Source organism: Molothrus ater, chromosome 14 (assembly GCF_012460135.2).
Source record: "Molothrus ater isolate BHLD 08-10-18 breed brown headed cowbird chromosome 14, BPBGC_Mater_1.1, whole genome shotgun sequence".
In the NCBI taxonomy this organism is placed as follows: domain Eukaryota; kingdom Metazoa; phylum Chordata; class Aves; order Passeriformes; family Icteridae; genus Molothrus; species Molothrus ater.
Genome location: NC_050491.2, coordinates 9,711,808 through 9,738,869, shown reverse-complemented (window position 1 = coordinate 9,738,869; position 27,062 = coordinate 9,711,808). Strand labels below are relative to the sequence as shown.

The 27,062-nt window shown below is 37.6% G+C and overlaps 1 protein-coding gene across 2 annotated transcripts in view; it reads right to left on the bottom strand.

Moving 5' to 3' along the window:
• Positions 1 to 27,062, bottom strand: part of TENM1 (teneurin transmembrane protein 1) — a 661,862-nt gene that overhangs the window by 223,687 nt on the left and 411,113 nt on the right. For both annotated transcript variants that reach the window (XM_036401914.1, XM_036401915.2), the window contains one exon: positions 8,694 to 8,972. In XM_036401914.1, the coding sequence (XP_036257807.1) occupies positions 8,694 to 8,910 (217 nt within the window). In that variant the 5' untranslated portion in view covers positions 8,911 to 8,972. The remainder of the gene's footprint in view (positions 1 to 8,693; positions 8,973 to 27,062) is intronic.

Here is a 27,062-nt window from a genome sequence, read left to right as displayed (position 1 = left end):
CTTAGATTTTAAATCACAGAGTTTATTTCACATAAAGACCTAAGTTCAGAAGAACCCGAGCCTCTTTCTCAAAAGAAAAACTAATTCAAGCTCTATACTTGTTAGGGTACACCCACTCTGCTGTATATCTAGATATGCAGCAATGTCATCGACTCACTGAGCGACCTCTTGACAGTTCTTTACTTTGAGACATACAAAACCTTCTGACAGAAACATAAATGAGAAACCCTGGGAAGTAATGTTATTTTGTTTCAGCATCTGCTCTACAAATGAAGATAAGCAAAGCAGATTTCTAGTTCCAGAAAATGACAGCTCTTCTTTGTTTCAAAGAGAGTGACATGAAAGACACAGCAAGAGAATGAACATAAAACCAGACTGTGGGGCAGGGGCAGAGCTGTGTGCTGGCTCCCCTGCTCTGACACCCACTTCCTCACTCTGCCTTGATGCTTGCTCCCATCTTGGTTTAACTCTTGACATCATCTTGGACACTCTTAAATGTTACAGGAAGAGGCTCTATTAATATAACAAGAACTTTGTTAACAGATACAATTCCAGGTTTTGCAAACAGAATTCCAAACCATTAACTCAAAAGTTTAAGCCTCTCCTGTAGATATCCCATCAGTATTTGGCAGAGGTTACTGCAAAGGTTGCCATATCTCATAGAACCATAGAATGGTTTGGGCAGGAAGGCACCTCGAAGATCATAGAGCTCCAATCCCCTGCTGAGATAGCACTCGCCACATCAGGTGGCTCAGGGCCCCACCCAACCCGGCCTCAAACACCTCCATGGATGAGTCCTCTACAAATACCTTGGTTCCTGTTACACTGGCTGCGTTACTCGGCCCTTCTGATTTTTACTTTTATGATTTCTGGCATTTGACACCGTGGAAAACTGGTGATTCAGGGAAGAGAATGGAAATTCAGATAGTTTGTATCTGTGCACTGACAAATGCATTGTTAAACTTGTGTAACATTTGGAGAATGCTTTTTTTATTCTTCAGATGAGATTTGTTATTAGGAGATTGGAAATGCACTGTGATCCTTCACTAGTTTATTTCCTCTCTCCGTAGGTTTTTTTTTTCTCACATTTCCCCCCCCTCTCTTGGATATCCAGTTTTTAAATCAGAAGAATTACTTAAGAGAATGAAGCTATTTTTGATCATATGAGGCATTTTTTTTTCACTGAGATGATGGCAGCTGAGACAGGATCAGAAGCAGTGTTACAGGAGTGGTGACAGCAGGTTACAAGCTTTCGTAACACCTTTGTGATCTAGGAAGGGAGCACCCACTTCAGCCTCATGGGGAAAGAAGTGTCTGCACATTCCATTCACTCATGTATTGTGATTTGATGAAGGCAAGGAAAAGTATTCCCCCTGTGAGATTTCAAATGAAGGTACAAACACAGAGTTTTCTCACCCCAGTTATTCCAGGGAGAGAAATTTCCAATTACTTGGCAAATCAAGAAAGAATATCTGGAGGGGGTCTAAACCTAAGTGCTGCTTTTCCTTTCCTTGGAGTTTGCAGATCCTCCCCACAGAGCAGAAGGCTGCAGTCCAGGAAGCCACAGGGAGCTGCTCATGGCACTGTTTTTCTCTGGGAGACAGAAACACCACCATGATTAGAACACAGCCGGCCAAACAAAGCACAGCACACCAGGAATCCCTATTTGTGCAAGGGAATACAGGAGCAGACAATGCACTAAAGCTTTAGGAGTGTGGAGTCTTTTACTTTGCCTCGTATGTAATTTTTTTTTGGACAACATGAAGCTCATAAACACTCAGAGCAGATGGTGTAACACACAGCAACAGGAGATGGAGCTTATTAGCTGTCGCTTCCTTCCGCTAGTCCACAGCCCAGAAATCTGAAGGACCTTTAAATCACCCTCTACTGAGCTGAGCCCCTCTCAGGAAACAGCACGAGGGATAAACTGTGTGTCCTTACACAGAAATCACTTCATTATGCTTCAAGTCTGCTCTAAAGCACACAGGTACATAACACGCTTCAGTTCTCAGAAGATTTTCTAAAATTAGCTAAAAAAACCAAACCCCAACGCTAAAAGTCTAAGCATCTGGTATTTGTAAAAAAAAAAAAAAAAAAGAGAGAAAGAGCCTAATACTACAAAATAACTCTACTGTTTTTACAATGACCCTGTCTAGTAATAGTATTTTACCAGAAGTCCTCTATTTTTTAGAAAATTTTCTTCACTAAATCAAATTTCAAAGAAAGTGCTTGCAAAAAAAATTGGTTTCATTTGTGACCAGCCTGTTCATAACATCCTCTTATAGTACCCAGGAATGCTTCATTCCACTGTCCTACAAACACCTTCCACAGCAGCTCAAGGCTCAGCTCTGAATAAATGATGCAGCTTAAAGATTGAAAAAATTCCTTCCTTCATTAACCAATGAATATCACAAAGAAAATACAGAGAACAGGAGAAGTAACTACACCTAGCTGAAGATTTCCAAACTACCATACTTCTAAAAGGCTGCATAGCAGTAGTTCTCTTAAGAGCATTTTTTTTGACATTCTTTTTCCTACCCTTCTCAAAACTAATGATCTCCCTTTCAGCTACAACCATAAAAATATGCATTTCACCATGTGCTGTTTACATGTCAATGAACAGCCAATGAAATATATTTTATTTTGACAGTCTTTATCACATGAATACTAAATGGCTCCCAAATATGTAACTGGCAGGTAGAGTGATAGTGAACTGTAACACCCAGTTCCACTGGCCACCAGGTTACCACTGCAGCTTCTTAATATCAAGAGACTTGGGGTGCCCCCCAATGCAATTTTCCCCTTCACTTACTGCTCCTTGTGGAAGTTCATGAGCATAGACTCCTAAATTCACCCAGATAACTGCTCCAAATCTCTATCAAAACAATGAAAAAATCACTCTGCTGGCATTGGTTTCCTCTGGGAGAGCTCCCAAGACCACAGACTTGTGGTTTGCCAGTTTGTTATTCTAGTGTTATACATAACAGATTAAGGGGAGAATCTAACACAGGATTTTTTTACCTTTACACACCATTTAAAAATAAGATAATTGTAACTAAAAGCACATACTACATATAGCTCAAATTCAACTCTCCATGGCCCTGGTACAGACACAAAGCAGATCTGCTGTCCTGAATGGATTTACATAATTCTGGGATCAGAGTAGAATACAGTTATTACATAAAAAGCTTTTGCTGCTTCACAATTGACAAAACACGACCATGACGTTTTCCTGACAGGACAATTTCCTAGCAGTGCTTGTCAGCATGCCTTTTATTTATGTCTAGGATGACCAGTAAAACTGGTTTTGACTGGTCATATGATGTTACGAGCTACATGTGTTTAAATCTTCCTTCCTAGTAAGCTGAGAATTGCTGAACTTTAATGCATAGCAAAACAGACCTCCTATTCCTGCACCTCAGAAGTAGTTTTTCCCTTCTAGGGAACAAAAGTGCTTTTCAGCATTGAAACATTTCTGTTGCCTCTGTATCCTCACTGTTGCTGGGACATATCAGAGGGCAGAAAGGGAAACTGGATGGCAACATCAGAAAGCTAAAAAAGAGAGGATGAGACAGAAATGGCCTTAGGCTGCAGAGCTTTCTCACACTGTGACCCAGGACCCTCAGTGAAGTCAGTGGAGTTCATTTGATGAAGGCTTTGAACACTTAGCTGGATCTGCTTACCTATTGCTCCTAAAGATAATTTTATATGTGCTTTTCAGAAAACATTAATCATGTCACCAATCTGGAGCTTTTGTCCACAAAAATGGTTCCCTTATGTTTTAAACGGGCTAAAAGCAGAATAGGCCAATTCTTTGTGAGGTACTCTGTCATTTCCTACAAATACTAGCGATGCTGATTTTCTCACACGGATTTACCAGAAATTATTTGCTGTTGGATTCTCCTGTGAGGAATAACTCCATTTTGCTTTGCCCATAATGCAGTTCAATACACTTATCTTGCCAGGAAATGAACATTTGTCTAACCAGAAATTTACTGCCATATGCTCATATTGTTAACAATCAATAAAGTTTATCATGCCAATGACTCGATCCCAGATGATTATCCTTTCAGGAATTCATTCCTCTAAACTAGTGTTTTCTTACAAATCTATAATTAACCTAAAAGCCAGAAAGCTTTTCTGTACTGCCAGTATTTGTAGAGTACAGTTCCTTTCATATTTGCTTTGGTGGAAACAGAGAAAGCTGTGGGAGAAAACAGTTCTAATTATGTAAACATGTCACAAATAAGCTTGAGATGCAATCTACGTATGGTGCATCTGTAAGAACTTGTTTTCCTCACAGCCAGGTCCATCAATGATTTTCCTAGAAGAGCAACATTTCTGACAACTTCTGCCAATTCTACTCCATCTCCTTCAAGGACAAAACAGTATGTTTACCAATTCTTCCAAGAATTCATTTACTCCATTTGCCAATATCTCCAAATTATATGATATTGGGTCTGCCAGGAATTTACTTTCTAAGATGATCTTGCCAGGATGAGATATTGCAGGTTTACATATCTTCAGACAAGCAGGATTCTGAACCTTCCAGTTACTAAGAGAATGCATTTCTAGATATACACATTATGTGTTTAGCACTGACTCTTCAGGAGTCAGTGATGCTTTGTCAGGAGATTTTTGTATCTGCTCACATTGAGTTGTTAGGCCAGCAAAATTCAGTTGGGCTTTAAACAGTTTGTGGTGTTATTTGGTAAATCTCAATTTTTCAGATAACTGCAAGTTATCTGTATCTTATCCAAGTAACACCAGACACAGAATTCAGCTGGCACTGGACCCTGTATAAAGGACACCAGTATTAAACCTGAACAACAGCATGTAAAAAAACTGCTTGATCAATAGATCAATTCTGTACTTATTTGGGGTTTCTTTTATTTTATATTTCCTTAAAGACCTGCAAAACCAACCAATCTGAAGTGTAACATTTGAGATACAATTTCAGGAATTGTAAGGAGTTAAAAATACTGACACAGTTAAGTATTCTATATTTGGATACTGTTTTCAATGTTTGCTATTTATGTGATCACAGGATGCGGCCTTTCCAACAGACACAAAAAAAATGTTTTGGAAAACACTAACAGCTCTGTTCAATTCTAGAGGATGAACTCTTGAAATGATTCCGTGAAATTCATGTCATGTAAAGTTCTGGTTTAATACAGATTGTCCATATATGCAAACATATAATACCTATGATTGTACATAATCTCAGATTTCTATTGAAACTTTTCATAGAAATAATTCCTCAGTATTGACATTAACAATGAAATACACAAACTGTTTATAACAGCAATCTTCACAGAAATGGCTGAGATACAGCAGTATTTTGTGCAACAAATCACATTTTACTCTGAAGCTATTTACTAAATTCAGATGACTGCCCAGTCTAAATTACATAACCTATCTTGCTTAAATAGCCAGTATCAATTCTTTGAATTTTCATAAATATCTAAAGTACTGACTCTTCTCCCAAAACTAACTAGATCAGTACCCACACCCCTACATTTGTTCCTGTTAAAAGTTTCTCTGTATTAATTACTTTATTCTGTCAGAATTCCTTCCCACATTCCATCATTAGAGCTCCTTGGAATGCCACCTCACAGTCATCATTATCACCCCAAGCAGGGCTGTTACTGTGTGTGTGTTTCTCATCTCTTCTCACACTTTTCCAGGACGAAGTTCATGGGTATTATCCTCACTATGCACTCTGTTAATTCATCACACTCAGGGAACTATTTCAGCTGTAGCTAGAGAAGAATATTATGGCACTAAAGAAGAGTATTTTGGCACTAATTGGGGATACAACCTTTGATGCTCCAACAGCCTTGAGAGGTAGAATTATTTTATGCAATTCTCCAGCACTGGCATGGTACAGCACTCCTTGCAGAACAGTCCCCTTTGAAAAGGGGGTGCTGTGGGGGTTTCGGTTTTTTAATTTCTTTTTTTACATTCAGAAGATGTGAAAAACATCTAGAAAAATCTTGTTAAAGATTCTGATGAGGCATTTTACAAAAGAATGGATTTAAAAAATAAACCATTTAGAGTTTCATGGATTCATCCAGATTCACAGTTCAAACCTGAACCTTTTTCCTGGTGTTGACTAACTACCAAGAACTACCAGGAACTTCCAGGTCCAACACTGTGAAACCTGGGATCCTTTTGGAAACACTTTGATTTCACTAGAACTGCAATCCTACCTGCCTGAAGTCTGAAATTTTACACTCAGCTTTACAAACTCTTTTGCTCTTTGAATTTTGAGCAGCACCAGTTTTATATTTCAAATCTGCACTGCTTGCCAGGCCAAATATTCAGGTTCAATTTGTGGCAGAGAAAAAGCATCATTTAAATGACTAGAAAGATGTCAGGATGAATTCCTGAGAAGCCAAATGGAAACACTCAGCAGTGCAATTACAATATCAGTTATTCCAAACTGAATTCATGACCTAAGACAAGACAAAATTGTGATTTCTCGTACAGGTTCAACTCCATCTTTACAAACCAGTGCACGTGAATAGGATTTAAAAAATATTTTGAGGTGAATAACACAGTGTTAAGTAATTATATACTGACCTACACAATTCTGGGAAGAGGTAAGGAAATATTTAAGAGCTGCCCTGCATATTGGCAAAGTACTCTTAGAAGCTTAAGTAATTTTTCTAGAAACATGGACATCAAGCCTCATCCTGCAGTCTGAAGCAATAAAAGACTGTCTTTAGTCCAAAAAGAAAAATACCAATGTTTGAAAAATAGAAGCTCTGAAAATTCACATAGTATCTCGTAAAATTAATTTGAATGGAAAAATCTTGGGGCATATAACTTCAATAAAATAATCACACAACATGAGTGCAAAATACTTCATAGTCAGCACATGCACACAACTGATTCATTACAGGTCACTCCTGAAGAACGGAGCTAAGTTCATGCCTGACAACTTCTTACAGAAATGCACACTAATTTGGCTATTTCTCCAAAATTATTAATGTGATTGCTTTCAGAGGCAATGTTCTGGAAGAATAAATTCAGCATGACACAGAAGCTGGTTTCTGATGCCTACAGCAGTGACTGCCAGCCTTTCAGACATGCCCAAGCCAGTGATGCTGCAGCTGACAGGAATATCAACAGCAGCACAGCACTGCACACCCAGCTCCATGCTGAGGTTTGCTCCCACAGCCACAAGCAACAAGGGAGCTGCTCTAAGGAGAGCTACAAGAATGTTTATACCATCCAGAGGTACAACAATACAGCCACATCTCAGTTAATTAAACTCACATAGCCTGTTCAAAATAAGGTCACCAACAACAAACAAATCTGTTTTCTAAACAATCCTCTGTTGAAATCTATGTTTATGACTTTTTCCTCCAAAAATGGCAGTTTTGTAACTCTTTGGAGGGAATATATGCACACAGATGGAGGCAGCCAAGTATTATTGCTCCCATGTATTACAGGTACTTTCAGACAACACCAGTATTATGGGTGTACCTTGAAGTACAATATCTGCAGTAAAAAACAAAAATGCTGCAATAGCTTTGTAGCACAGCTGTTCCAAATTTCACATTAATTTACACATCACAGAGAAGACAAATTTTCCAGCTTCAAAAAGCCTATTTTTCATTCCCTTGTAGAAAAACGTAATTACTTTTATCTTCAGAAAATTGAAGGCTTTTCTGAGTAAGCAGTGAGGGCTTTGGGGGCAGGGTGTGTGTGTGATGTGGCTTGTTTGAGGATTTTGGGTTTGTTTGTTTGTTTTTAAATAAATACCTTAAGTTTTAGCTAAGAAGTACTGGCCACACTTGAATGTAGTTTAACCACTTCCTTGAAGAGCAGAGAGTGACTGGCCCCAGGACCCTGCTGCTGTTACCTTTAAGGGGACAGAACTCTCATTGCTTCTGACACACTGATTCCTACAAATATTCTCCCTGTCCCACCATCCTGCCTGGACTGGGGACAGAGCTGAAAGCAGCAGATAAGACCCTTCTGTGCTCATTGTGTACAAAAAGCAGCACGTGGGTTTACAGAATCTGTCAGGAAATGCTGCAGTAAATTCTGCTCATTCCTTCCATTTCTTTAGTCTTAGTCTTTAGCTTCTGTCTCTAACCAAAGAGAAGCTTTTCCTAACTTTAGTTCAACTATCATCATTGCTCAAATATTTGTCCTAATCACGCAAAAGGCTAAAACAGAAACTTAACTCTTGGGGTTTTTTCCTTACAATACGCTAATTAACTTCAGTTTTTAAATTACTCAATTATTTATATGATTAGAAATGTTAAGAGAATTGTTGTATCTGAATTAATTCACAGGCTTTGTAAGCACATGCAGAGATAGCCTGCAGCCTCAACGTTGATTTTATAGCAAAATGCACCCAACGTATGCAAAGGCAGTAAATAATTAATCACTCAACATTATTAAGAAGAGTAGCTCCTACTAAAGAAAATATTTGTCTGTAGCTCGCATGTGATGGTTTCTAGAATACCAGTCAGTCCATCCTGCTAAAAACGCACTTTATCTTAAAAAAAAAAATTCCTAAATTTCTGATATTACAGGATGATTAAAACTAGGTAAAAAGTGGGTTGATACTATGAGACTCTAAGAATAAAAAGTTTGCTCAACTCCTGATATGTTTTCATAGTGCATAATCAGAAAGTAATAATCATAATTAGTAGATAAAACAAATTATTTACCTTGTGTGGACTGGTCAATGGCTTTTCTTTTTCTGCTATGACTGTTATAGTTAAGTCTTAGCTCTTGGCTATATTCATTCAGAGTTTCTCTTGAGTCATAGGATTGCCTTTGCTTTCCACCATCTTCACTTTCATCTGAAGAACTTGTGTAGGTTAGATCCACCTCATGTTTAACTTTTGACAGTGGCTGGTAGGGTTTGCAGTCCATCTGCTCCATCTCTGATTAAACAGGCTCAAAGTCATGAAAACAAGCAACTGGAATGCCTTAAGGAAACAGTCCTACAAAAAAAAAAAACCAACAGTAATTTATTTCAGACATACTATATACTTTTAGGTCAAAAAGGTCAATTTTTTTTTATATAAACCGATTAAATTTCATTAATATCACTATAATCCAGGAAAGAAACTGAACGTTTCATATTTTACTGTTTGGGCTCTTTAAAATGGAATTAAAATAACAACTACTTGAAGGAAGAAATCAAAACCAAATCTTAAGCACTGTCCTATAAGACCAAGCAATAACTGTATCTTATATATAAAATATATTACAACAACTTATATTTGATTTCAAAGATGGAACAGTTACTATTTCTCTAAAGGGATGCATATTCATGTTAAGTGAAAATAACATTTTATGTCTTTTAAAATATGAAATCTAGAAAGCAGAAAGTTCACTCTTTTTAAGTATCCTCCTGTGACTAACATTACATCTAATCAAGAATAAGGCTTCAGACAGAAAAGCACCACATTTCTTAAAAATAAAAGTATACCACATTGTTACTCCAGAAGAGCATGCAATGCTTCAGAAAACACCCTTTTCTTTTAGTTTTTGTGGACATTACAACAGGAAGAAGCTTCTACCCTGTTCTACAACCCCTTTTCTTCCCCTCCATCTCCCATATGAATTTCTGCCCACACAGGGGCTACAAATCCTCAATGGAAGCTTCCAAACTGCATCTTGAGTTTTCTGTATGTATTTGTATAAAGATGTTCAAATCCAATATCCTTAAAATCACGTGCACTGCAGCTGCAAGTGCAACTGAGGCACTTGTCCTGTATATCCTTGCCTTCATTGAGCTGTTTCCATCACTAAATTTAAGACAAACACTGGGATGAAATGCCAGGGATTACAGCACAGCTTTTACAGCAGTATGGCGCACAAACCGATAGTCTGTTCAGTTTGGTTGTTTTCTTTTTAGATTAGCAGATATTAATAACCTAGAAAAACAAATGCAACAAAAAAAAGGTGCCTGTAAACATTATTTCTAGAAGACAAAAAGACCCCCATGGAAAATCAAAGAGATTTTGCTTAGTTAGAAGATAATTTCTCACAGCTTCTTCATGATTTTAAGGTCAGCAGTAGATGGAAATAAGTTTAATACTCAGTTTGATACTGACCCATTTCCCATCTGCCACAAGGACTTTAACCCTACATACTGCCAGCTGAGAACATAAAAACAGAAAAAGTGAAAACACACAAAAGGTAAACAGAAAAACCCCGCAGAAAGCACTTCCAAGAGAGCTAAAGAGATGGCCAAGTTCTGAAACTGAGTGTTTGAGACACACCTGGTGGTACTGCACAGTGCTCCAGAACTCCATCTCCTGCTTCTGTGTCCTTCTAATACTTTTGAAATGATCAATTTCCTGAGCAGGAGTGGAAAACACTACACATGATGTGAAGAGGAAATAAGGCTTCTAACATTGTAACAGAAAAACAAAATCCAGATCCTCAGAACCCTTGGAGGGAAGAAGTGAGACAGACCATTACAGCAGAACTAACACTGTGGATTGCATGCCTTGCTTTCTTTGCTTTTTCCAGGTTTCAGGAGGTTATCTGGGGAAAGAGGTTGAAGGCATGTCTCTGCTTGAAACACTAAACCTCAGGGAGTCATGTCCAGCCCCTCAACCTGACATGGAACAGCCCTTCAGAAACTAATGGCACCTGGATAAAGAGCTTTAGTATCAAAAAAACCCCAAACAAAAAACAACTCATATCTCCTACTCAAAGTGGGCTTGAAAGCACCTCAGTCAATAAAAAAACTCTTCAAGAGAGAGACAGAATCAAAGCTATGAACCAAGGAGCTGCCAGACAGCAGAGCCAGCTGAGAGAGCATCATGGGGCTGCAGCCCTGAACAGGGATTTGTGCAGCGGGTTGACTGCACGGTACCCAGCTGGTGATAAGCTGCTTCTGTACAAGGCTCCTACTAAGTAATACTTGCTTCTCCAAAGCTATTTGCTTAAATAATTTACTGTTATTTCCCCAAGACTGCCTATTATTGGCAAAGTTCAGTGCTTGTTCTGTGAGTCGCTTTAATAGCAACAGAAGAACGCAAAGGGGCCCTGATTGCAAGCACAGAGTTGGCTTAAAAGATGAACTGAGGACTCTGTAGAAATGGTTACTGACAGGAAAAAGCCTTCCAATATATCCTGTCTGACAGAATAAATGGAGACAAAGCTACAGAGGCCGGAGGAAAACAAGGAGAAATTAAGGGCCTCTATTAAGAAGATGCAGTAGAGAAGAAATAAATTTTGCCAGGAAGGCAACAAGTGCAAGCAGCCTCGGACACAGGCACTGCATCCTACTTTCAAAAGTGCAGAACCACCAATCTGACAAATTTGGCTCATAACTCAAACAAAAAAACCCCACAAAACCAAACCACAGAAGTTCCCCCTAAAAGATCCTGTGCATCTATTTTGTGGGAGGTTTCAAGTGATTTTTAACAAGTAATAAAAAATTATTATGATGCACAGAGACCTGTAAAACTTAAGTTGCAGTAAACAACTACTTAAGGAAGATTTATTTGTACTCTTTTAAAACAAGGTTTAATAACCAAAGTCTACTTTGTGAGGACTGTTTGTAGCAGGAATATATTTAATGATGTTAACCAAGGCAGCAGACAAACGAAATAATTTAAAGTAAGCAATTAATATTAATTACATATTCCAGGTATTCTCTTTCACTGTGGTACTTTCACTGTGCTGCCTTCTTACGTAAAGGATGTGCATTTTCTCAATTGTAAACTAACAAAATATGCCCTTAAAAGCTATAATTTTCTTATGCCTTGTTATATAAGGACAAAGATGATTAAAAAATATGACCTTCTGAATACCCCAACACCCCACTGCCCCTGCCCAGGGATGCTACTGCTGCCATTGCTGCATGTGCCCACATTTGCAGCAGCAGGGGGCAAAGCCCTGGCACACCTGTTGGCCACAGCTCAGCTTTTCCCACGGTAGCTCTGACCACCAGCCACATCAGCACCAGGCTGGAATCCCCATCACCTTCAGGGTGCTCTGCACAGACCAGAAAGACCCAGGATGGAGTTTTATACCCTTTGTGGTGGAAGGGTATGGACACAGATGTAATGCAGACACATCCCAACTCATCTACTCATTCACCACCTGAAGGAAGAAACCCTGCAGCTCACCTGCCCCACGCCAACCCCACTGCACCACAGCCACTGGAAAAAAGGCTCACACAAGGACTAAAGATACAGCACCAGAGCATGGAATGGCACAGCAAACTTTGGCTTCCTTTCAGGGAAGCTGAAAGGGACCAAGCCTGTGCTTCCTTTATTTTTGCTTAGGGCATCAGTGTCTCATAAACCCACAGACTCCTGGGACTGACATGAGAGCAGGTGATAAATAATTTTCAAGAACTGAAAAAAATACTTATTAAAATTTTTCATCAAAAAATGTTTTTATGCATCAGAAACAACAAATCAAATATTCAAGTTTTTCTACAGTAAGAGATTCAGTTAAATTTAACAAATGATGGTATGTTACAGGAACCTGAATTTAAACACTGGCAATCAAATACTTGAACTTTATTTCATATTTTGTTTGGAAAAAGACAATACAGTAAGCAACTCAAAATGCTGAAATCGGGCAGGAGTATGAAGAATATAGCCTGGATGTTAACACAGGCTTCTTCAAATAACTGGCCCTCAAGTAACTAAGCAGAACACCCAGCCAATCAATATCAAGTTGACCTTGTCAGCAAAATGATAAAGTCTCATAAAAGCTTACAGTTCCTGTAAGTGACCTTTCTATAAGTGTCTAATGCTCTCCTCCTTCACAAGTAGCACTTCTTTGCCCTTTCCATCATTGTTCTGTTATTGAAAGGTTTCACGAAATATAAAAATAATAAATACAAAATAATAAAAATACAAAAGAATACAAAATACAAAAGAAAAATATTATGTGTTCATTATATACACAGACATAGAAATATGCAAAATATATATTTAGGCACTGAATAGCAGGTAATGCTGAACCTTATTTTAAAATAGATATCATATGCATCTTACAGTCAATTTTGTAGAAGAATGAACAACTAATTAACTTAAATTCACAATGAAATACCTTTGCAAAACGTTCTATTGGATAGGAAAATACCACTCTTGAAGTAATGGAACTAACAGCGACATATGTAGGATTTTTATGTATGATTTGTGCAGCCCTCTTAGTGCACATTGTACATGTTACTAGAAACTATTTTCACCTTTCCTGTACATAAAGATCCTCTCCCCTCAGTCCCCTACTTCCCTGTTCTGCTCAGATCAGCCTTCCAGCTCCAGAGCTCAGTAAGGTCGGGGTAAGTGGCTATGAGAAAGGCTGGGCTGAGGCTGTTTGCAGTGCCCATCAGAGGGTATTTGAGAACAAAACTCACCCTGTGCATTTACACTGCTCAGAGGCCCTGCACTCCAGTGCCGCGGCGCCCCAGAGATCACGTTACTGTAATAGTGCTTTCTATAAATTCTTAATAGGCTGCTCTGATAGGGTGCCCATTTAATGAACAAATTTCTGTAGCGATTACCCACCATCAGCCCCATCAAATCACCAGTGGCATACCCAGTTGGTTTCCAGTAAGTCCAGAATTATTTAGAGAGGTCAGGTTATGGCTGCTAATGAGTATCATGTAGCTGAACAGGGTCCTCCAGAAGTGCCAAGATCAAAAACGTGAATAAGTGTAACCTTTGTTGGCCTCAGCTAATCATTATGTTTAATACTCAGATATTCCAGACTATTTGGAATTAAAATGTAATTGCAATTATAATGCTAAAATACAACCAGGGAACTGTGCTCTTTCTCTCCCATATTTCTTTCCTTTCAACACATACCCTTATCTGAAAGCTACCGTTTGCTTATTGCCTTTTCAGCTCAGTAGTTTCTGAAAATGAACTGCTAAGCAGCAATATCAGCTCTGGACTGCTGAAGGCAAAAAGAACAGCACCTTTATTCTGCAGGTCTTTCTGAAATACAAAACTGTAAAATATGAAAGGCAAAACAGAGCAAACACTCTTGATTTAAACCTTTGAGAAATGCGATACCAAGAAGAAAAGTAAAAACATTCTGACCTTGTACATACCCTCAAAAATTTACCCCTCAAATATTTGTCTAAAGATTATAAACAAAGAAAGTCCCTTTGAATTCAATCTTACAGAACACAGCAAGGAAGATACCAGCTAAAGGAGCTGAGCAGCACTAGAGGAGGAAGAAGTTCTGTTTCAATGTGATACAGCAAATTAGATATTATGAAGAAATAGAGAAAATCTGCCTAAGTCTGGAGGATGGAAGCAGACAATACTTTTCAATGGAAGGAAAAATCTCATACTAAAATCAAGCAAAAATGCAATCCCTACAAGATGAACTGAAGAAACAGAATTTATAAAAAAAAGACCAAACCAAAACCCCAAAACCTACCAAAATTGATATGAACGTTTTCTGTGGTTCATGAAGTATTAACACATCAAAAGATGTTTGAAAATGACATAAGGATATACGGATCAGTAGGTACAACATGTCCAGTGTTTATCAGGGAATGAGTGAGATTGCAAAACGTTGAGACATTGTGTTATTCCTGCAGGTGGACTACATAGCACCTCTTAAGAAGAACAGATGCACAGATAATAGATGACAATCTTAGAATATGTTTTTTCACATATCAGTCTAAATCAGATATGTAGATGCAAACCAGAGTTTTCAGGGCCATGCTATGGGTTTAACACACTCTCTAAAGAATGTGCTCTTTTAACTTGGATGGATTACACTGGCTCATACATTTACATGTCATTGTGATAGATGCAAGCAGAATAAGGTTCATTTTCACATTTAATGATCTTCATTTAAAATTAGTCAAAGTCTAATTTAATTCTAGTAATTCAAAGTGTTGTCCATTACATCTCAAGTTTCAGAGAGCAAACACTGCAGAATAAAATTGTGAAGAAAGTCAGGTTGCTGCAGTATTTTTTGGCATATGGCAAGACTGAAAGTGATCTTAAAAACATACGTTATGTCAGCTACTCAACTGTGCTACAGAATTCTTGTCCAACACGTGCCCTTCACTTTGCTTGGAGAACTGCCACTGACTGTAAGAATCACACAAGTCCCTAATGTTTTCTTCTGGAAACTCATTATCTGATTTTACTGAGATTCAAGCTCAAGTTCTACTTCTGTGGTATAAAGTACATTCAAGGTGATATATCCTGGGCAGGTTCAGAGTACCTCTGGAGCACAAAGTCTTTCTGAAGAGCTGTACTTTAGGAAACACAATTCCTAATTATATTGCAGAATAACTCCTAGTGTGAACATTTTTTCATTTAAAAAAATGGAAACACTGTCAACAGTCTCCTACCATCTCAACACTTCAACTAAGAACGCTAAAGAACATGAAAACGTCTGGGCTTAAGTAAAAATAGCCAAGTGCTTAATATCTACAGATTTGATCCCTAACACATGGTCAAGTCCTTTACTGCCTTTTACACTTAATTCCTAACTGTATGGTAGGGACAATACAGGGAAAGAGAGGAAGGAAATCTGGCCTTTAGGAGAGTATAGTTTGAGACTACAGGAATAGATATTTCAAAACAGATCTCCCAGAACTGTTTTTTTCCCTCCAAGGAGGAAGTGTGGTCAAAGCTGTAAATTTCTTAGTAAAAGACATTATAAGAAGATAGTAGAACTGAAGAAAAGGAAAGTTCTTCCTCACATTCAAGAATGCCTGGGACAACTAAGCTCCCTTGGGCTGTACAGGTAATTTCCAATACACCCCAGGCACTTGCTTATACTAAACACATCCACATGAAGTGTTGAAATTCTTGGCAGTGGAAGCTCAGCTTGTTCTCCACTGTTGTAATTGCTGCTCTGTTGACAAGAGCATATTTCTGTATTGTAAGGACCTAAAATTAGTAGTAGTTGAGTTAGTAGTTGAGTTCTATGAAAATACAGTTGAATGTTGGTTTTTTCTGAACTAAAGAGTCAAATACTATCAAAATATTTATATCTATACCTGTATGTGTGCATATATACACATCTACACTGCTCTAATTTATCTAACAACAATACAAGAGTGAGGTGTACATGCACTTGTGCATATGCAGGCAGGAGAAATGGAATGTTTCTTTCATCTTTGGAAGGTAACTGTTTTAAAATACACTGGTGCTTGGCAAATAACATTTGTATGTGACAAGAAAATTAAGCATGCTTTGGTTATTTTTTGATAATGCAAATTGGCATTGCCATCAAATTGAGATAATTATTGTCTCTTTTCCAACTGTGTGCCTAATTAAGAAGGCCCAGTAAGGCTTAATTAGCAAAAAAGCAATTGTTAAAATCAGGTTTAGCTGCTCAGAGATTACAAAAATGGTAAATTACATGTTCTGTATAGATACTATTAATTTTTTGAGATACCAATTTAAATTTTGTATCACAATAAGCTTAGCACATGAGAATAATTTACAACACATGGATACCATGGAACATCTAAACCATAATGCAAGTATTAGATTTTCACTGATACCAGGATGCATCGGCAATGGTGTTGAAAAACATTCAGCTGACAGTTTTTTCATCACGTTCACTTACCCTGTTTTTAATTAGAATAATGTAAGTCTTCTTTAAGCAAACTAGACATTCACCAGAGGATTTATGGACTACCAAAGCATAAGAACAAGTCTCATTATTGTCACATTTGATGAGATGAAAGATTTCATCAGTTGACATCACAATAAACAAATTTTCCGGGTAGATTTTTCCCCCCCCCGGGGATTAGGAGTTGTTGTGGTAGATCTCACAGGGCCTTAACAAGTTTCATTTCCCTTTTCAAAATAAAAAATAAAATTAAAAAAAAAACCACCTACTAAAAATCTCTGAAACAAAATGCTGACACGAGCTCCCCCCTCCAGGTGAAATTTCCTAACAGAACACATTATCTTAAATATTACTAGCATCTCTTTAGCACTGTCCACTTCTCAGATTTGATGTGGCTTGTTCATATTTAGATTCATGACCTTTTTGGGGCAATTTACTTTTTGCTACATTCTAGGATTTCTAAGAAGCAGCAGTGATTCAGCAAGTTGCTTTATTTCCAGTAGAGGCTCACAACGTTGGTGCACTTACAGAAGGCATAAAAGCTATAGCTTAATGTCTTGCAAGATTCTCAATTAAGTTATCACAGCAGTGTGAAGAACTTTTATGAAAACACCATTATTTACTGCACACAGAGAGCAAACTTTCCAGTCTTTTCCAAAATAGTTTTCTTAACTTCTGTTCTTCTAACTCTGGGAAGAAACACCATGAAGTATTATGCAGTTCTGACATCACCCACTAAGTTAAAACTTGAAAAGCTTTTCAAGCATTTCAAGTACTTTTTGCAAGAAGGTCTGACTACCGCCTGACCACAGGACCAACATCTGCTTCACCTTTATCTGAAGCATCACTCAGGTTGCTATCGGTGTGAGTGACACCATCACGCCTGAGAAGTGATCTTTCTGTTCCTTTTCTTCTTGCTTTGATGTCTGTCAAAGTATTCAGTGTCTTCAAGTGCCATTGTTCTGACAAGCAGACCCTCCCAGTAGACTTGTACTATATCCTGTGACTCCCAGAACTGCTATTATTTGAGCTGGTGTCAGATTGATTTTCTTTCTGTTCATGATAGTGCTATGATCTTGCAGAGTGGAAATTACTGCTGATTTATGCCTTGATGCAACCCCTTGAGAGCTGGCTTGTATCAGCATGTCACCTATGAAAAGGTACATTTGAATCCTTTGAGACCTTTTTAGTGGAACCTTTGTTCTCATTTCAATAGAGAATCCTTTGTAATGAATGTTTGCTAGAAATTTCTCCTGCAAGTACCAAGAGTCTTCTGTAGTGCAAACTGGAAGTACATTATGCTTCCATCCACTGTCACCAGTCTGTGAAGCCTTCTTGGCAGAGATTATTTTAAGCTGTCCATCCAAAACTTTACAGTTCTTGCAAATTGATGATACCATTTTCTTTAGCACTCTACAAAGAAAATGCAGGTAAGGCTGGCACTGAAGAATGGGGATATTTCCCAGCTGTATTCCCAAAGGCTCAGCTACATCTGGGAATGCAACAGACTACAAATACAAATACGCCTCTAGTGTGTTTGTGGAAGACTACTGCCTCTTATAGCCAGGCCTTCTTTTATTTAGACTTCAGAACAGCCAAGATAATTATTCTTTAAGCATTGTTCACATTTTTTACATATTGTGCCTATTAGCATCACAGTTTTTGCACTCTTGTCACAAGTAGCCTCTTGATTACATCTTTGCGAGCTATTTTTCAAAAATTAGGGAAATAGTGTCTTCTGTAGAAATACACAAACAGGAAGGCACTGATCTTACATTTAAACAATTCTAACATGGTAAACTGCAGTTGAAACAATCTTCGCTCTTACCATCAATCTCCAAAATACAAATTTTCATTTTTTTTACTGTTGGTAGAGCTGTTTGCCCATGCCTTCTTTCAGTGTAAGTCGTTCTAGTACAGATACTGGCCTTTCTCCTACTTTGGGCTGCACTATCCCCAAAATCCTTCTCAAAAGGGACTGAAGCAACCATTTTCTTTTTGGAAACTGGTATTCTGCAATAACCAATTCCAGTTCAAAAGTAAATAGGACTTTGCTGCAACTTCTTCTTCCCACTAAGCAAGAACAGAGATGTGTAAAAATCAAGCATGCTTCTGGTTTGAGTGTTCCAGGAAGATGAAACTTCAGAAAAAATCAATAGCCTCTGAATCCCAGTGACTGCCAAGGGAGAATGGTGTGACTACAACCACACCATGGGTACATACAATTGGAAAAATTAAACCATGCCACACTTCTGGTTTTCAGTTAAATCCTCAAAATTCTCAGCTACTTTAGCTCTTCTACATCAAATACATTACTACACTATGACCACCCTACTTGGCAAGAACAGTGTCCTTAGCACTTGTACAATGACTCCTTTTAGCTCAGCTTCCTTTCTTCAGCTGAGAAGTCACAGCAAGGAGAGAGAGAAGGATGAGACTAAAATGTGACTCTTGTCTGTTGCTTTTATATATGTGTACACACACAGGAACACATATCTTCTATACTAGCTGCATTAAAAAAATAGAATCATTATCCTTGTGGATAACAATTTTGCCCCTGCTAATTCTATTTACATTGGGAGCACTGTAGTGTACATTTAATGTGAAACTGTGTTTCTCTCATGAGCAAGGAAAATGTCACTTTCCTTTCCCAAAGCACCAAAAGACTCCTTTTACTGTCACAGAACACAATTATATGTTAGAGCTCTGCTGTCTCTTTCCAGCCAACAAGGCAAGAAAATGACCTTTCTTTAACCTATGGATGAATTGCATTATGTTTGGTTCAGTGCATATCCTTTTTTATATTCTCCCACATCAAATACATCCACATACTGAGGTTATGAAATGGGCACCTGACTTTCACATCTGCCAGTGATTTCATTTTTTCCAAAAATTTTGAGTGTTAACTCTCATCTCCCATTTCATATCCTAGTTTACAACATTTGTAAATATCTGAAAACACTCAAAGCTGCAAGGGCACTCTGCCAGCAGAATCTGGTTATTGGCTGCTGCATTTTGTCCAATGACACAATCATGTAAAAGGTCAGGAAGAAATCTTTCACCCACACTCACTGTGTGCCACTCTGTGACCCTGTGCAGAATGACAATGCCCTGAAACAGTCCCCATCTTACTTCCCCATTCTGTTAAGTAACCTGCATTTCTGCTCTGTCTTCATTTATGGGCAGGTTGGTAATGAAAGGAGAGACATTCCCAGAACAGGTATCTCGACTGTGCTGTGGTTTATATGCACAAGATGCTGGGGGGCGAGCAGAAAAATGCAGCTGTGACATGAATAAAGTAAGCCAGTGCTCATCTGCACAAGAGAGCAAGTCAGCAGGGGAGGATTTGTGAACATAATGCTGAATGATATATATCATTCTGAAGAAAATTGTGCCATAGAACTTCACAGAGTATTTAGAATATTTTTAAAATTAAGAAAGTTAATGTTTTCTTTAAACAAAAGAAAACCATAAAATCACATAACTCATATGAGTTATACACACATAACTCATATCACAAGTAGCCACCTAAATAAGCTCCCCTAGAAAACATCTGGCATCACTGTTGATCTGGAGGCAATTCTAAATACACATTTCAGTGCTTTTAGGTGAAGAGGAGTTCCAAGGTTCAGCAATTTGTTATATGACAAGATTTATGTCAACTGTTATTAAAGATGACTCATATTAATATAAGTGCTCTTATTCTTCTTATATAAGAAGAAAAGTTGTGTAGCCTAAGGAAACCTTCCTGGTAAATGCTGCCATTTTACCAGCACTCTGTTGTAAATGGAGATGCGCACCAGAGACAGGCTGGAAACATACATTAACCTTGTGAAGATCATCATTCTCTTAAAAGCTTATGTCTGATTTTCTGCTATTACATTACACTGAAAATGGGAAGTACCCAACGTTCAAAACAAAATGAAACAGTCATTTCTTTTTCTGTAGTTAAAGAAATCTCTGTATACACTCAAAGACCAGTTTAAGACCTTTTTGGAATTCACTGTGAAGTAAGGCCAGGATCTCCATAAAAAAAGACATGAGAAATGTCTGCACTAATTCCTCTGAAGCAGACCAAATAAAATACAGCTTCATGTGTTCCTACAGCAGCCTGTGAAATACAGGAACGGAAGTGCACTGTTCAAGATGAAACGAATAAAAGAAACCAGCTAACCAACCAACCACATGAAAAAACCACAACAAAACCAAGTGAAAAACAATCCCCAACCCCACCCAAATTACTGCAGCTGCACAGTGTGATCCTCTTCATACAAGGATCAAGTTTGCAGATACTCCCAGAGCATAAGTTCTGACACAATCACTTATTAAGCACTCAGCTCTTGAGTGGTGCTATTTGTCTGTGGTTTTTACAAACACACGTAAAACCTCTGGCTTCAAAAATACTGCAAGTAGAAGAATTTTAAACTATGCACATTTTTTTGCCTCCTAGAAAAATCAGAAATTCCTTACACACAGAATCTACTTATATTTTTATATCATATGCTTATAAAGTTGCAAGGAACTCAAATCTGTAGTCTAAATTATAAAGACTAGCAGGAAAATTTGATACCAAAATCATCAACAAAAGGCCTATTCCTCATTTCAGCTCCAACAATTCCCAAACATTATTAATAGACTTTCTGGAGTTTTCACCAGGATTGAAGACCTAATCACAGTTAAATAAAAATCCAACTCCTGTTCCTATTCCTACACATAATTCTTACAACAGCCAACCTTGAATTACACATGGTGATGCTGCTGCCAGAAAACCAAGGACAGAAATGAAGTGGCTCTGGCTCATGTACTGTTCTATGGGGGCCTTTTTCAGAACAGCAGAATCTGGTCACAGGGTGAAATCCCAGCTGGAGCACTTGACAGGGGAAACAATCATCAGTGGCTTCAGCTGATCTATATTAGCTGATTCATTCCCATTTTAGGGAATGGGTCATTGAAAGGAAACAGTGAACTTGTTACTGCAAATTGCTGAATAGTTGGAGGAAGGAAAAAAGTAGATTAAGAGAAAAGAGAATTAGTTTCAATTTTATTTCTGCAGATAATAGAATATTAAAAAAAGAAAGCTAAAACCAACCAAAAAAATGAAGCTATTGGCATACCAAGTTTTATGTAACCGATATTGTTGCCTAATAATTCAATTACAGCACTTAATTCCTTTAAATAAATTTAAGGATGAGCACACATAGAGAACTGGACCAAAAATTCCAAGGATCACCAGAACAATTTGCAGGTATTACTACATTCAATACCATGATGGCCAGTGGGTTATCTCTGACAGAAGAACACAGAAGTATTTCTATTTTGATTTCCCCCAGTTTAATTAAGACTTTTTCAAAAAGTTGCTTTGCCTTTAATTCCTAACACATTTATTATTCTTCAACACGTTTATTTCAATTTAACTCCAAGGTCAGTTGAACAGCCCAGGTATTTTTTTCTTACTCAAACCCTACACTGAAAAGCCACTTCTCAACAACACAGCCATGAGCGTGACTTGCTGTGAAACCTTCTCGTTTAACACCTGAAACTGCAGAGATCGAATCACAGTTTCACTTTAGCCCTTGTGAAACTTTTTTTGTCAAGTGAAGAACCAGGAGTCTTGTAAAATCTTGTAAATTACCAAGGTCTTTTGTTCTTTAAAATGACAATCCTAAGTCTCCTGCTTAAATACAGTGCCTAGGAAACTGGCAGGGGTTCACAACATTGCAACACCAGTACCTCGGCAAAACCAAGAAATGAACAAATAAACTAGCTTCTACTTTAGGGGGGAACAAGAGAAATTTTTAAACATTACAGAGAAAACACAAATTGCAGCTGTACTAAACAGGCACCACCCTGTAGGAATGTCAACGCTGTCGCAGAGTTTTCTAATTTACTTTGGAAAAATTAGCTCATTAAGATTGAAAAACTGAAAAGTTACAGAATTAAGGTCATCCTCAATATTATCCTCTTAAACATTTTAATGTGAATTCTGAGCAAATAGAGTGAAACTGCCGGAGCTGCAATCCTCACCACTTCATTGACTTTTAAAATTAGAAATACTTTTCTGATTTTTTTTAATTTTCTGGGGTGGGAACACACATTCTTCTAAATCTGAATTACTTCTAAAAATTTACATGCATTCATCTAAAACTCAGTGGGAGCTGCAGTGACACACAGTACCATAAGTAAGTTTAAACACGAACTTCATGGATTTAGCAATGTAATCTGGTGATTTCTGCTCTGCAGCTCAAATAAGAGAACCATTACACTGGGAGAAACACTGAAAAAAAAGTCTTATTAGCAGCTTGAGAAGGTCCATTTTACAACCACAGATGTTTTGAGGCTAAACTACTTCAATAACTTGGCTTTAAGTCAACTTAAGCCGTATTACAGTTCAGAAGTAATTCAGATAACAAACTATTAGGTGAGTTTGGAAATAAAAATCCTCCTTGATCCATTCAGTAGAATAAGAGACAAGTGAATAAGTCAGTGAAAGTGCATGGCACACAAGATGTTAAACAGTGATTTAAGTATTTACTTTTTCTCTGTAACATTCAAATATTGGTGCACATTGATCACAAATTAATCAGTTGACCAAAACACCAGGTAAATTTATCTCCCTGATGAGTTTAAACATAAAAGAAAACATGAGAAATTGAATTCTTATATCATAAATGTCTTGGCTGAATTTGGAATGTAATCAACATTATCATATTTACTGAAAGTTAAAGACTTAAATTAATGAGTACCATGTGTTTATCTACCAAATTTCAACTTGCTAATCTAGTCTGATCATCATTTTCCAAGTCAAATGATTACGAGAAATGCTCAATGAATGTTTAATAACGATCAAATGACTTTTTACAGCAAAACAAACAACCCAAACTTAACTCAGAATACATTTGCAGTAGCACATGAAAAAAAGGAACAGATCTGCCAGAGATACTGATGTTCATAATAAAAAGTAACCCATTAGGATAAATGTGTGCATTTCCTGCAATGACAGGATAAGAAAGCAACACATTTAGTGATCTGTGTGGCTCAATTGAAAAGTATGAGTTTGGATTTTAGTTAATGGATGCCAATACTCAAATTAAAAAAAAAAGTTCAAAGGCAATAACAAATATATTTCTGAAAAGTTATCTGAAACATGAAACATTCATGTAAAAAGTGAAGCATTCTGCCCAAGAGAAGTATCCTGCTCAAAAAACATGGATTGATTGAGAAAAAGCCTGAGTAATGACAGCAAAAGATGAAGAAATTTCACTGCCCATTTCCACTGACAGGGCCAGCAATGTGGGGATATTGGTACTGCACAGCCTGTATCATGTGGTCCTTTTTCTCAGCTCTGTATTTTTCCATTTTATAAAAACATAAACTGAAGAAATAAAGAACAGTACTCCTGACTATCAGGTTTTTCAGTTCAGTATCCAGACCTTTATATTCCCAACCCATTAAAGATATTCCTGATTAAGCCACATTAATCAATGAACTCCACAGTTGGTTTAGATTTTGTAATTCAGAGTTCTTTTAGCAGGATTAGGTTGATCTCAGCAGAGATGCACAGATTCCTGAGAAGTTCAGGTCTCCTGGATTTAAAATAAATAAATGAAGGACTCCAAGTTAATAATCAGAAAAGCCTAATCAGATTAAGGTTGTGAACTCTGGACTACCACAGTGTTTTCCAGCAGCTTGGTGTGCTTAATCCACAAATGGATAACTCAATACAAAGAATTTCTATAAAATATTTCCTTGCAAGACACTAAACCTATCATTTTGGCAAAGGAAACAAACATCTCTGCTACAGCTAATATGATATTTAACCAAGATCTTTCAGCGAGCTATCAAGGCTGCATTTAAAAATAACATTAGTGCCCATCAAAAACTTCTTCCCATATTACCTATTCTTTGAATTACCTTTTACAAAACATTTTCAAGAAAATATTCAATATATTTCAAGAAAATATGCCTTCTCTTTATCTATCCTGAGAGTAATGGGACTAAATAGCACAGAGCCATTTCAAACCACTACTTCATTAGAGTGGCTTGGTTCACATCAAGTATGATGTAACTGCCTTATTAGCAAAGGTCATCCTCATAGTCCAATATTATTTGGTACATTCTACTTGTCTGTTAAGCTTGGATGAACACATACAGTTAACAGATTGAACAAGTTGTGCAGATGTTTCCTATCAACTCCTGACAAATGAGAGATAGCTAAGGACATATTCTTCACTACTGCAAGGAGAAATTAAAAGTCTGACATGGAATTCAACTTAGTTTGCAGCTAAGAAAGTGCACTTTCACAAATAATAAGCCATTAATACATGGCATTTGCTGTAAAGTTTCAGAGTCACCTCAATAGTCCAAACTTATGTTTCTATTTATTTTATAAAAAATACATAAAACTACAGACCTCTGATTTTTTAAGTATGAATCTTTTCTAAGATCATGATCCCTGTTTGGGCTTCTACACCTCTGAATCTTCCTGCAGTTTAACATGCAGTGTCTTCTTGTTTACTCCCAGCCAAAGTGAACATTTGGAACATGGGATAATGCTCCAAACTTCAGCCCTCACAGTCTGCAACAGAGAGTAATTTCTATTCCTGCTGCATCTGAATCATAGCATTGTTAAGGTTGGATAAAGCTCTCAGATCATCCAGTCCATCCATTAACCCAACACTGACATGTTCACCACTAAACCATCTCCCCAAATGCCACATCTACACCTTTTTTGAACACTTCTAAGGATTGTGATTCCATAATTTCCCTGGACAGCCTATTTCAATGACTGACCATCATTTCAGTTACGAATTTTTTGCTAATATCCAATTTAAACCTTCACTGGTGCCACTTCAGGCCTCTTGTCCCAATTACTTATTGCTTGGGTGAAGAAACCAAACTCCACCTGGCTCCATGCTCCTGTCTGCCAGCTCTAGAGAGAAATAAAGTTCTCTCTGAGCCTGCTTTTGTCCAGGCTGAGTCCCTGCAGTTCCCTCAGGTGCTCCTCATCACATTTTTGCTCCAGACCCTTCCCCAGTTCCAGTGTCTTTCTCTGGACACTGAAGGAAAAAACTGATGGGAACTCTTCTGCAGTAGCCCTGAGATTTCCCTCAGCCCTCTGCAGAACAGCTCTCTCAACCAAGACATCCCAGGCTGGATTAATTTGCAGCAAAGCAATATGCAGGAAATTAAACTGTGTTTGTCATGGAAGATAAAACATGCTCATCCATTTTACTGCACACCTCCATAATACAAGAGTTTATCCATGAGCTAATACTGATAAACACTGAAAAGAACCCTAATTTAGAACAAACGTTGACTGCTTGAAAGAATGACACACAACTGAACACATGTATATGTGACTTTATGGCTATGCTAACAATATTTCATTAGTCAATGTTTTTCCCCAACTATAAAGCAGCACTCACATTTATCCATTAATTTTTCATGGAAATACTCTGAACATATATTGGACAACTTCTAATTCATTTTCACTTGTCTTCTAAGACAAGAACAAACCCATTTTTCTTTAGAACAAAACAGTTGTCTAAACAAAAAACTGTGAACTAGACAGCTTTTATTCTCCAATAATATTCCTATTTCACCACAAGTAATAAATTTAATGCTAATGAGCATATGTTTAATTTCTAAATAAAAATGTATCACCTCTCCTGTACAATCAATAGGGAGCTCCTTGATATTGAGCATATTTTTGAAAAACAGTTTATGCAGTTGTAAATATATAAATATTGCCCTTATTTTTCACTGTTCATTTTATCCCCATGAAAATTAGAGATAAACTTGAAATGTGCAGACCAGACACACTGACTCCTTCGTTCATCAAAGAACTGCCACTGACAATGGGATCACACATCTAAGTCACACAAAAGCATCAGCAGCTTTAGATTCCTTTGATAACATTTATCCTTTGTTGGTTCCTGAACAGCACCCATTACTTTATAACACCATGGTATTATCAAAGCCTGTAAGACCTATTCTACCACAAATAATACACATTGTTCATGCCAGTCTCATCAGAAGGAAGAGACCTTTACTGTGTATGGGAAAATATATTCTAAACATCTACATGAAGTTTAAATTTCTATCAATAGGTGGCAACACTGTTATGTGTAACATATGAAGCACGTGTTTATGTGCGTGCATGTGCCCAGACAATCTCTGTACCCCTCTAGCACATTCTGCCCATATTGCCTCATTTTGTTTTAAATGTCAACTGACACCATTTTCCAACAACATAAAACCAATTTACTTTGCGTGCTTTTTACAGAACATATGTATGGATTAACAGGATATTTTAAATTATTTTAGTAATTCCCCCTGACAGACTGCAAACTGTGCTAGTTGGATCAGGAGGCTAATGTGTATATTTGGTCTATGATCAATATGATACCATGGTTGCTCCTTGGGGACCAATAGATTTTTTAGGAAGACTGAGGAGTTGCTCTTGCTCCTTGTGAGGCCCACATGGCTGCCAGGGC